The sequence below is a fragment of the Stegodyphus dumicola genome, chromosome 2 (genome assembly GCF_044657685.1).
Source record: "Stegodyphus dumicola isolate Sdum_Otavi_A_Nest chromosome 2, ASM4465768v1".
Lineage (NCBI taxonomy): Eukaryota > Metazoa > Arthropoda > Arachnida > Araneae > Eresidae > Stegodyphus > Stegodyphus dumicola.
Genome location: NC_140769.1, coordinates 259,712,940 through 259,726,701, shown reverse-complemented (window position 1 = coordinate 259,726,701; position 13,762 = coordinate 259,712,940). Strand labels below are relative to the sequence as shown.

General features: G+C 36.3%; 1 protein-coding gene across 1 annotated transcript in view; it reads left to right on the top strand.

Moving 5' to 3' along the window:
• LOC118190696 (acid phosphatase type 7-like) overlaps positions 1-13,762 on the top strand; it is a 163,174-nt gene that overhangs the window by 39,056 nt on the left and 110,356 nt on the right. The window contains exon 2 of the mRNA XM_035361451.2: positions 13,443-13,634. Coding sequence (XP_035217342.1) covers positions 13,443-13,634 — 192 coding nt within the window. The remainder of the gene's footprint in view (positions 1-13,442; positions 13,635-13,762) is intronic.

The following is a 13,762-nucleotide window of genomic DNA, read 5'->3' as shown; positions in this document are numbered from 1 at the left end:
GGATGTGGCGATTGGGTCCCCTAATTCCTAGTCACCCTTTAAAAGGGGTAGCATACAAGGTATTTCATCTATCCTTTCCGCATGCCTTCGTGGTGTACTGGTAGCACACTCGGCGCGTACTCGAGAGATTCAGGTTAGAGTCCCGGCCAGGGCATTGCTAATTTTTCATGTACTTCTTCTTCAATATAAACTAATGACTGTATAAGGTAAAAACAAAAAATTACTCATATAACCATCCCTATGTAACCATCCCATATAATCATCCATAAAAATAATATTTACTGCTTAAATTTCAGGATACGGTTAACATGATCACATGCGTAGTGTTGTATAGACTAGTTTCAGATTTTTGTGTGCATCTTCACGATATAGTCCGGAAAATGTAAAAAATTGTCATGGCCGATATCGTTGCTTATACACTCTAGGATCTAAACTAGAGCACAATTCCTAGAACTCAGAGAACATTTTAGGTGTATTGCTCCTAGGTTAAAGTAAAAAGAAATCTCTTTTTATTTCCTTCTACGGAGTAAAGGAAGTATTATAATCACGAAAATTTTCGGGTATCCTATTTCAACGAAAATATCCACTTCAACTACTCTCGAAACCATTTGAACGATGTTTTTGCGGGACATCTGTACGTATGGACAGAATAAAGGACTGTTTTTGCCAAAAAGTATTTTAAAATGGATTCAGTAGAGATTTTTTTCTTGGCGTGATGTACGTACACATGTATAGATCTCGCATAACTCAAGAACCAGTACCGTAGAGCTGACATTTTGTATATGTGACTGCTATAACATCTTATTGCAATCGGCTGTACTGATATATATGTATAGAACCAGTCCTGTAGAACTGACATTTTGTATATATGACTGCTATAGCATGTTACTGCAATCGGCTGTACTGATATATATGTATATTTTCCCACTCTCGTACCTTAGCTGTTTTATTCTTCTATGTTGATAAACTGTGCATTTTCTGTTTTAAAAGTGATTGAATTATGTAGTTTTTATGTTCCGGTTAAGGTTTTTATTTTTTTAGTTAATCCGCATACAACTGTTTTAGAATTATCAAGAATTTAAAACGTTAAGCTGCGAGTTAAGCCTAACGAACTGCCATTTGATACATTTTAAACTCATTAGAATAGCGAATTCAATTTGTGCACCTTCAGTATCTTTTTGCCGAGTGGGACCAAAAGTAAACTTTCAGTTTTCTGCACCGAAAAATCTGTCTTTTTGACCGTTGGCCGAATTGCTTGTTTCTGCAGAGAAACTCTAATTTTAAATGTAAAAATTGTTTTTGTAATTGTTTAACTCTGGGTTTTATGTTTTCTTGTATTTTACAATTTCGAATGAAGATGTTTTGAGTTTTTATGTATTTTTGCTTTGCCACCAAGAGAGAACTATTGAATGAAAAATATATCTCTAAAGCAAATCGAGAACATAAATTTAAATGAAATGCAGCAAAAAATGTGTATAATTTAATAGGCCGTACAAGGAAGTCAGGTGATGTCCACATCAGGCTTTTATAAAAAAAAATTAACAACTAGAAATTTTAAAAAATAGTTAAGGGAAATAATTTTATTTTATCAATGATGCTTATTTTAAATTAGATATTCATCTTACTACTTTATAAACAGAGGTAATAAATATGCGCAATTTGTGAATATATATACAAATCAAGAAAAAATATGCGTAAATTGAATGACTACATCTGTATGAAGATTTTGATACCTTGTGATACTTTTAATAATGTAAATGAGTAGAGACATTACGTATTATTTTGGAAGCAGGCAAGATGAAAAATAAGCAATTGCCCCCGCCGGGAATCGAACCACGGACTCTTGGAACACCGGCCCTGTGTGCAGACCATTACACCCCGAAGGCACGCCAGGAAGGCAGGAGAAATACCTTATAACTGCAGCAGATTTTAACACTCAGAGAAGCTATCAACACATTATTTCTATATCAAAAGCTCTTTTTCTAAACTCAGACGCGTGATGTGTATGTGATGGTGTGAAATACGTTCAGTGTTTTATGGTAGAATTGCAACGTGTTATGCTCTGTAGACCATGCGAATCATGAAATACAACCTCTCTAGCATGACGATTTAGGTTTAAAAGGATTATCCGAAACAATAAACTTTAAGGCTCGAATATAAACCCTTAGATTAAATCATCATATTCTGATCTTTATGTAAAGAGCGATTAAGATAAAGCCTCGTAATCTTCTTAATTAATAGCCGACACTATTTAATTGGTACACTTTCTCATACCGCTAATTATTAGGAAGTTGAGAGTGAAGGTTTTCGGTTAGAGTTGTTGATGTTTTTGCTGAAACATTTGATAAATATTTAAAGGAAGTAGTTAATTTAATTACTTAATCATAGAGAATTGTTAATACTTAGAGTGTTTTGAAAAGTTACGCGAAATATTTTTTTCTCTACAAAATTTTCTATTTTATACCGCCCAGTCTGTATGGTGGTCATGAAGCTGACTGCGATGCCGAAGGGCCTGGGTTCGAATCCCGGAGAAGGCATGGTTGTTTGTCTCTTCATAGGAAAGGCGTTGGTGGCCCACCTATTGGCTGCCTCCGTAATAAAGAGACCACCACATCCAGCCTTGTATAGATTAATGGACTGAGTTACATTTGTAATTGTTCACAATTTGCCATTAGGAAAAAAAATTCTATTTTATTTAAATACCAAAAATTTGAAACATCTCACAAATTACAAGGGTTATCAATTGACACTTTTGCAACTAATGGAAATACAGCCTTCTAAATTAGTTGTCTTAACTTCCAAGAAAAACTTCTAAGAAAATTTATAGAAAACGATGTTAGCGATATTTCGATATTTATTAGCCATATTTCGAAGATATCAAAATATTGAAATCTGGTCTAATATCTTGTTTAGATTACGAATTTCCTCAATTTGCCTTTCCCAGCGAGGAACTTAATTTTCAGTTTTGCACTACTTTAAGTAAAACACGCATTTCTGAGCGTATGAATCTATCATAAAAGTAACAACAATTTCAAATATGACAAAATACATTATATCATTTTGACAATAATTTAATAAATGATTAAAAATGTTGCAAGTATTTAAAGTAAAAACTTAAAAGTTCCATCAAGGAAAAGATGATGATTAAATGCAAAGCTAATGTAGATTCCCCTCTTTTTAATGCGATCTAAAACAAAGTGTCTAAAGTACAAAAAAGAGTGCGTGAGTGACGGAGGATGTGGGCACCACCCCTCTACCATATTGGTTAATTGGTATAGCGCCACTTCCACCCTTAAAGCAACCTTGGTACGTTTAGGTGTACATTGCTGAATGCTACTACCGTTTAGGTAATGTACACATTACTGAGGATTTGAAAGTAAAACCTGCTTAATTATAATTACTATACATTACTGAACACATTACTTGGGATTGAAACATTGGTACACATTTACATTTATAGAACATTGGTACACATTTATATTTAGTTACTCATAATTTAAGATACACATTATTATTATTTATGAGTTCCATAACTTGGCACACATTACTGTATCAGGACTTGTGTTTCTTTTGACTTGCTTTGGAAACATGAATGGTCCTGAATAGGAACAGGGAGCTTACTCAAGCTATGTTCAAGAATGTGTGAAGTAGACAATACAAGCACGAAACCCTTTATTTTCTATACTTTACAGAAATTTCCGAAACTTCGGAATACAGAGACCAACCACTTGTGGTTTAAACGTAATAATTTAAAGACTACTGACTAAAACTCTAACTAAAACTAACTTTGAATTAGTATACAAGTGCCTAGCACTAAGATTGGCCTTTATTTAAAGAAAGGTACGTATGTAGTACGCCGAGCTGCTAAAACTACGATACGTCTGCAATTATCAAGAGGGTTAAACCTCTGGCCTTGAAGGCAACCAGCAACAGAGTGAAAACTCGTAAAACTACAGTGGCAAGCGGCTTGCTTCCAATAACTCCTTCCTCTCTCTCGCTTGGCAAAAAAGCCACAACTTAAGGACTTGGAGTTAGCAAGACAATTTGTATAAATAAGTTAAAGCGTTTAATTCTGGTCGGAAGTAGAAAATAAGAAGTGATAGTACAGTTTTAAAATAAAATAAACGTTAGTAACACTTAGGATCCTTACAACTGAACACATTGCTAAATGTACACACTACTGAGGATTGGAAAATAAACACTTGCTTAATTATAGTTAACATACATTAAGGAAAATATTATTGAATACTCAGCGCGCATTACTTGGGACTGAATTTAAACACTTGCTTAATTTTTATATATTACTGAACACATTGCTGAATGTTTGGTGCACATTGCTAAGGATATGAAATTGAACACTTGCTTAATTATAATTATGCTATTTACACAGATATGTGCACCTATTCGTTTGGAGACATTTTATGCGTAAATCAAGAGAAAAAGAAAGAAACAAAAAACTAGAACTTATTAAAGCTTTACGCGAAACTCAAAAACGTTAGCTTTTTACAGGCGAATAGTTATAATTTAACTGCTTTTATTTGTGTTTATTAAGGCAACTTAGTAGCTTAATATTAGGTCTTTTAGCCAACTTAGTAGCTTAGGTAACTTATTAGCTTAGTATTATATCTTTTAGGCAACTTAGTTGCTTAACTTAGGCAACTTGTAGCGTGCGTATGGGTTCGTAATAGATCGAATGCACAAGCCCTATAAAAAGATAATAAATTTATTCTTATCACATGAAATAAAACAAAATGCTGAAATTTTTCCTCAGAGATATTAGTATAATATCACAGTATGACGCAATATAAACAGTAGCTATATTTTGTACTACTAAAACGTTAAATAGAACTCAATCCAAAACGTAGAGAAAGCTAATTTGTTCTCACCGAGAATTCGCTATAATTAACGACAACTAAGTAAACAACTGAACTGAGATGTTTCTCTCCGGCTTTATAAAGCTTTTTAATCGGGGATGAGAATGTTATGATAATTTCCGTTTTCTCGAGATTTCTACTAAGCAAAAGAGTAGAATTATGAGATATCTATTTATTAAATGTTAAATGCGAGTGCTCCTGTATTTTTACTTTCCCGGCGTAGATTTCTCTTAAAATACGTCTCGCTCTGCATTGCACGAGGATGTGAAACAAATGTAACTATAATTCCACTAAAAATAGCTAACTAAATACAAAATACGTAACAGTATTATTTCTTTTAGGCAACTTATTAGCTTAGTGTTATGTCTTTTAGGCAAATTAATAGCTTAGTATTATGCATTTTAGGCAACTTAATAGCTTAGTATTATGTCTCCTAGGCAACTTAGTAGCTGATACTCAACGATCTGATATGCTGTGAAAACTACCGAGAAAGCAAAGTGTTACGTGCTCTCAATAAAATATAACAGTTGATATTGACATGGTATTGATGCATTTAACAGGCTTGTTGAGGTTTGTTTGTTTAGTTAGATTAATAACTACATTTGAGGAACAAGAATATATTAAAATTTTACTGAAAGAAATCACGGCATATACACTGAAGTGACAAAAGTCATGGGATACCTCCTAATAGTATTTCGTCGGTCCTCCGTTTGCCCGGCGAAGTACAGCAACTCGACGTGGCATGGACTCAACAAGTCGTTGAAAGTCCCCTGCAGGAATATTGAGCCATGCTGCCTCTATAGACGTCCATAATTGTGAACGTGTTGACGGTGCAGGGTTTTGGGCACGAACTGACCTCTCGATGATGTCCCATAAAATTAAATAAAATGATGGGATTCATGTCGGGCGATCTAGGTGGCCAGATTATTCGCTGGAATTGTCCAGAATGTTCTTCTAACCAATCGCGAACAATTGTGGCCCGGTGACATGGCGCATTGTCATCCATAAAAATCCCATCGTTGTTTGAGTACGTGAAGTCCATGAATGGCTGTAAGTGATCTCCAAGTAGCTGAAGGTATCCATTTCCAGTCAATGATCGGTTGAGTTGCACCACAGGATCGAGTCCATGCCATGTAAAAACAGCCCAGACCATTATGGAACCACCATCAGCTTGAACAGTGCCTTGTTGACAACTTGGGTCCATGGCTTCGTGGGCTCTGCGCCACACTCGAACCCTACCATCAGCTCTTACTAACTGAAATCGTGACTCATCTGACCAAGCCACGGTTTTCCATCGGTTTAGGGACCAACCGATATGCTCACGAGCCCACGAGAGTCGCTGCAGGCGATGTCGTGCTGTCAGTAAAGGCACTCGAGTCGGTCTTTTGCTGGTCTAGCCCAAGGAAGACAATTTCGCCGCACTGTCCTATCGGACACGTCCCTCGTACGTCAAACATTGATTTCTTCGGTTATTTGACGCAGTGTTGCTTGTCTGTGAACATTGACAACTCTACGCAGACGTCGCTGGTCTCGGTCGTTAAGTGCAGGTGGTCGGCCACTGCGCTGTCCATGGTGGGATGTTATGCCTGAAATTAGATACTCTCGGCACACTCTTGACACTTTGGATCTCCGAATGTTGAATTCCCTAACGATATCCGAAATGGAATGACCCATGCGTCTAGCTCCAACTACCATTCCGCGTTCAAAGTCTGTTAATTATCGTCGTGTGGCCATAATCACGTCAGAGCCTCTTCACATGAATAACTTGAACATCAATGAAAGCCCTGCCAAAGCACTTCGCATTTATACATTTTCTACGCGATACTACTACCATCTGTATATTTGCGTATTGCTATCCCATGACTTTTGTCACTTCAGTGTACAGTGGAGTACGAAGCTATAAATAACTCTAAGAAAATAGCCGAAATAAGGCAAATTTTCTTTAAAACAGCAATATCACAGAATACCAATATCACTCGCAAAGAAAAGTTTAAAGCAGCAACCATCGAACAAGAAATGTATACAATTGGCACGACTCTTAATAAATGAATTTATCCTTAGCTGTATTTTTTTAAGGGGTTCTCAAACATATCTGGAAGCACTAAAAATAATCCCTTTTAGAATTTTGGCAATAAGTTATCCGAAGCTAATCGAATATCATCAAGTTGGTTAAAAATTGCCAAATTATGACATGAGCCTAAGAAGAGTTTATACCTACTTCTCGGCCTCAGCATTTTTTCGAACAAATGTAGTCCGTGCAATCGTGACTCATCGAACTCAAGTCGTATTCCTAACAAATATCTGACATCAGGCAAAACAGTTCACGTCCAAACGGGACGTATATCAAGCAGGACGTGTTTCGAAGCGGATGTATACCCAAAGTAAACCCTGCAATTTTTTTAAATCAAAGAAAGTAAAACATTTAACGTAACATCGGAAGCAAAGCATCCGAAGTAAAACATTTAACGGTTTTATAACGTGGATTGACAAAAATTCGAATAGCAGAAAACACGGAATGTTTCGAGTTTTAGAATTCCCAGTCTTTTTTTTTTTTCCCTTGAGATTTGAGGAAATTTGGATCTATCCCATCTTTAATGTCTTTACGTTACCCTTATCTGTTCTCCCTTTATAAAATAATAAGCACCGGTACCAGAAATGACGAATTATTTCTAATCACGCAACATTTATAATAATTCCAATTTTATTCGATTGTTCCAGGAAGCCATCTATAATGCAAAAATAGAAATAAAACATGTTTGTGTCTGACATAAAATACAAGAAGACAGGAAGGAATCGTGAGGAGAAAGAGATAAAGCCGCTTTGCGCTGCCCAAGGAGGAAGGGGAGGAACTTCGCTCCAGTTGTTTAACATCTTTTTGCATTTTCTTATAACTTCCATATTATATTTCAATGCAAAATGTGAACAGTGAGTAAAAACTCTAAATATCATAATTAGAATAGAACATTAACAGAAAAAAATTCTGAAAAGTTTCAGATTTTAAATTAAGTCCTAAGGAGCGTTTATTTAACGTTTTACGTGTTACCTTTGTTTATTAAATATCATGTTCTTCGCACTTAAACCGTAAAATTCAATTCAACAGCAATATCGCAAAATAATTTTAAAATGAGCGTTACGAAATGTACAGGCGCGTAAGATGGCTTCCCCTCAAAGCAGTTTTAGGGTTGCCATAAAAAGGGCAAGCGAAAGCAGGGTTCCCATATTTGACGAGAAATCGCCCATTTGGCGATAATTGGCGTCAAAAGTGTCGATATATTATAGACGGACGGAGAACCTTCTGGAACGAATTCTTACCGCTTTAGCCCAGAATGTTCTCGAACACAAGCCGAAAGCTATATAAACCCTACTGGTCCGCAGTCAGTTAGTGTCTCAGAGTGTGCCTCGTTGAGAGGGCGAGTGTGTGTGCCTCGTCTAGCGAGCTGATAGTCAGTCATTGAGCGAGTGTCTCGAAGTCTAGCGCCGAGGTGGTCGTCGAGTGTATCGAGAGAGTCTTTTAGTACATCGCGAATTAGTGCATCGTTGAGTTTTGTTTTAGATTGTGCTGAGTCGAGAGCTATACTCTTGTGTATCGTCGAGCTCATCGCGTGGAGAGTCTCGAGAGTACGCGGAGTTCCGAGAACGACCAAGCAGAGTTGGGAGCTGTACTCGGGTGCTTTCCGGTGAAGCTGTCTTCACCGCGATAGCCTAATGGCTGCGTCGCTGATTGTTCCAGCGAGTGTATTGTAGATCTTCGACGACTATGAAAGTGTTTTAGAGGTGTCCTGATTAATATTGGTAAATAAAGTGTGTTTCGATACTACATCAAGTGTCGTCGTTATTCACTCCAAATCTACGAACCCCATACGAACGTGAAGGAAGAAAATAACGTAACAAGTGGTGTCAGAAGAATAAAAAAAAAAAAAACGTAACAATATCTTTAGAATATCCGATAAACAGTTCCACGCGCTGGAGATGAAAAGGTCCCCGCCCCCGTAGAGTATTGCCAATGCTTGCTTTGAAATCGTTGAGTTTGTTAATCAAAAAATCGTTAAAGTTTTACAAAATATGAAACAGATACAAAACAAATTCCAAATTTGGGTTTATAGATGCCCATATTCGGGTAGAAACCTACGTTATTCAAAATTGGATGGCTCTAGGTACCGTTGTTTTATCACAATGCGAGAAACACTCCTACATTTATGCAGATTCTTCATTATTTAATTCCTTTAAATATAAAACAGGGCAATAATATTTAGTGGCAACAATTTGAAAAGTGAATCGGACATTTATAGTGAATCAACGTAAAATGCCAAAACGAAAATAATAGTCCTTCAGGGCAAATTGCGTCTTTGGACTAATAATAGTGTAAGACTATAAAAAAATGATGTGGATATCACATGACTTCCTTGTACCACCTGTTAAATTGTACGCGCTTTTCGTTACACTTTATTTAAACATAGTTCTTTGAATTATTATAATTTGGTTAATTGATTTTTCAGCGAAAATTGAAAATGACATCAGAAATTGCAAATTTTGAAATTGAATATCCCGGGTAATTGTTGCAGTACGGGAGTCAAAATTCTTAAAAGTTTTGTTTTTTCTTAACGATGTGAAACTGCTCCAATTACAAGTATAGGAATTGGGAGACAGTTTTAAAAGTTAAATTTCGTTATCTGTCCAAAATTAACGTTTTTTAAATTTGACATTATCAAGACATGACTTTATTTGTTACTTAAAACACTACTGTAATTGGAAGTTTATGACTACAACCAACTACTGTGAAAATAAAGGCCGGATAAAGATTTGTAAGTCAGGTAAGAGGATATATATATATACGTGTGTGATTGGCACTGACAATTGCAATAAAAAAGGGAGGTGTATATCTAGATGTTAAAGCAGTCTCCCATAAACAAAATTTCAACCTTCTACGTCTAATTATTTTTGAGTTTATGTATATATATAAGGAAGAAAGTCTGTGTGTTTGTTCTCTAATAACTCAGTCACTATTATAGCTATCTTCACCAAACTTTCTACAATTCTTTTCTGTTGCCCTAGAAAAGATCGACGTCCACTTTTTCAAATAAAAAATAGCTAAAATCAGAGATATTAATTAAAAACTCGGAAAAACGATCCCTTTCGCCCTCATTTTTCGGACTGGCAACTGTCTCGCAAGCTAGAGATGAAAATCTCCTTTATTTCGAAAGTTGTTGCCACTGCTCGCTTTCAAATTCTAGAGTTTTCTAATAAAAAATTTCTGAGTTTTACGATGAAATAAAAATAGCGTTGCCAAACATTAAATACATTGCTCCCGATTCTAAAAATTCGTGGAAAGGCATTTCGGATATTCTCGTCTTCGTACGACTTTAATCAGCCGAAATATTAATTAAAAACTCTGAAAGCGCTAATTTTCGCACTCATTTTTCCCAGTGGCAACAATCTCGGGCGTTCGAGATAAAAATGTTTTATTTACAAAAGTGTTGCTACTGCTCGCTTTCAAATCGTGGAGTTTTTTAATCAAAAATTTGTGAGTTTTACAAAATCTACGCATATAAAGAAAAATGTCTGTTTGTGTGTTTGTTCGCGTTAATTATTTAAATTAAAAAAATTATCTAAATGGATTCGGCAACGGTCAAAAGGGAAATAGGATACCAGAAATATTTTGCAATTACTATACTTCCTTTACTCCGTTCAAAGAAGAAAATGCGATATGACAAACACGTATCTTGTCCATATTTCCAATTCCAGTTTTGAATTTGTTTTAAATAGCAACATGTTCAAAGCAAAATATCACTTCCGGTAGATCGTTTGCAAACAAAATATAATGTGCTTCAATAAATAGAAAGGAGCGTAATACGAAAGTTTGGATTGTTTTTTTTTTAGGTGCAATTGGTGCTGCTAAAAACTGTTTTTGTTAATTTATACCAATATAATCAAACGTTTAGCCCTTACTAATTTTACTAAAAAAGGTGTTCTATTGGACCAATTGAATAATATACAATTTTATGTGGGTTTTAATTAAAGAAAATAAAGTGTTTATAACATATTTAAAATAAATACTTTGAAACCAACACCATAATTTAATTTTATTCTATAGTACGTTATTTCTATTTAATAAATCTGACTTCATTTTGTATATCCACGTGATATTTAGGTATCAATAAAAAATATTCCTTTAATTGGAACAATTTATTATAGTTTATATATATGCAAGAATATTTTATGTTGATTGCTCCCAAAACTGTTATTGGTTTCAAGTAAAGTGCCACTTTCGGTTGTAGAATCTTACCGCAGATCTAATCGGCTCTTTTTATGAATGCAGAAAGCTTAAATCATACAAACATACAAAAATATATTTTTTATAAAAATAGGAAAAACCATAATTCATGTTTATTCACTGCAAACTCACTATTAAATATTTGGAATGAAAACATTACCTCCCTCGTAAGGTACTTCTCCCGCCTTCTTAGCATGCCTTCGTGGTGTAGTGGTCAGCATGCTCGGCACGTATTCGAGAGGTCCGTGGTTCGAGTCCTGGCGAGGGCATTGCTCATTTTTCACGTTTCCAGCATCGAAATAATCTAATGTCTCCATACTCTTGTCTTTGCATAAAGGATGGCGGGAGATAATAAAATGTGGTAACACAAAATGTGGAATCAGGTTAGACAATAACATTCAGTAATACTACTAATACAGCGTCTATTAGAAGTACGCTTGGGTGCAAAATTATGACAATTTCCAAATTAAGTATATTTTTATAAAAGTATGTCACAAATTATGCGGCCTAAGAATTATGCAAATATTCGAGTCCATTACGTACGCGTACACACGCATTTCTGCTGAATTGTGATTGGGAAGGAAATATAAGCGCACAACTTGATTTCCGGTGATTTGTGGGCCTCGTACTCCTTCATGCCATTCGCCGTGTTTCTTGAAAAAGTTGGGTAAATTATGTAAGGTATCAGGTAAAATGAGTAGCTACGAACATATAGATGACAGAATTGTCAGTAGATTAAGGCAGGCAAATCACAAGCGCAGGTGTCTACAGAGCTCAAGTAACGCCCCGCGTCACCTGCATTTTGTGGAAAGAGCTTCAGGACACTGGACGCATACTGAAAAGACCTGTACAAAGTCTACCAAGATCCACAACGACGAATGAAGATGGTTATTTGGCATTTTCAGCGTGGGGATACAGGACTCCTACAGCGTAACAGCTTTCCTGTGAGCTATATGTTACCACTAGAACTCGAGTTCCACGGTCTATAGTTGCCAGAAAGCTTGCTGAGGTAAGACTTGCTGTGTGCCAAGAAACCCTCTATTTGCGGCCCACTAACAGCAGCGCACAGGAGAGAGCGTTTAATATGGTACAGACAACATGAGCCATGGACCAGATTTCAGTGGAGCATCTTACATTTTACAATACAGATGAGTCGAGATTCAGCTTGGACACTGATTCTCAGCGTACCGTATCCGGAGAGAACCAGGAATACTATATAATCCGTTCGGCAGGAAAAAGGATCATTACAGTGGTGGAGGAGTAATGGTTTGGGCAGGCATCATGTTGGATAGCAACACAGACACAGGTACAAATAAAGGTATGGGGACCAGCGATGTACCGTGGGTCAACTGGTAATGTCTTCGTGCTTGTGTTTACAAAGGCTTTCCCACTGCTATGAGGTATATAGAGGAAACCTTAGAGCCCTATGTTTGAATTTTCTGGGGGTGGCAATTGGTCCTGGGTCCCTGTTCATGAAAAAACGCTGGTCTACATAGGGCTCAGCTTTCGACAATTACCTTGAAAGTGGGAATATCCACCACTTGGATTCGCAAGCCAGATATCCTTATCTCTAACACTGGGGGGGGGGTTGCAATTGATCCTGGGTCCTTGTTAAAGAAAAAAACGCTGGTACACATAAGGCTCAGCTTTCGATGATTACCTTGAAAGTAAGAATATTCACCGCTTAGATTCGCAAGCCAGTTATCCTGATCCAGTTATCAGAGCATGTTTAAGACGCTCTTGGGAGGCACATTCATCTCGTCATCCTCCTCCGAGAATCATCCCGGAGTAGCAAATTACCTTGCTGCAGGAGTGGGATCGACTGCCACAAGGACTCCTGCCTCCTGTCCAGTATGCTGTTACACTGCGCAACCTGTCTGGCGGCGAGAGAGGACCATACACCACACGAGGCTCATTTTCAGTTCGATATCATAACGTAGATTTTGGACATATCTGTACAATGATATTTGCTGATAATGACACTTACGTACGTAAAATAACTTTTGAATGGGACATTTGTTTCTGTGTTATAAATGCACATTCGTACCAAATTTCACTAAAATTTGTCCTTTAGTATTTCAGGAATTCGACATAATGTGAAAATTCTCTTAATTGTTCACACGAGTGTACATACAATGCTTACTGAAGGCCTATTGCACACTTCATAACAGAGGACATTACTTCTTGTATCTCTTACGATGTTTTAATTCTTAGTCTTGCAGTTCAATTATTCTTTCAAAATGTTGATTTTGATACACGTAGATGTACTAAATTTATGCTTTTCTTTCCTTATGTAGAAAGAATTAACGAAATGACCATAATGTGGAGCACGTTCAAGAGCACCGACCTGACAACTGTGCTGTATGGAACTTCACCAGACGAGTTGAATTACAGTGAAAACGGTACATGGCAGCTGCTGAATAACAAAGGGACTTATCAGTACATCCATACAGTGAAACTGAAGGATCTTTTAGTAGCAACAAAGTACTGTAAGTAGTAATAATATATTCTGTTACCATTTTTCTAAAACTAATTCATAATCTGTTATGAAATTTCTATCTGAATTGCAAAATACAAGAAGAATTATATCTTTTCTACAGGAAGTTTTATATATCAA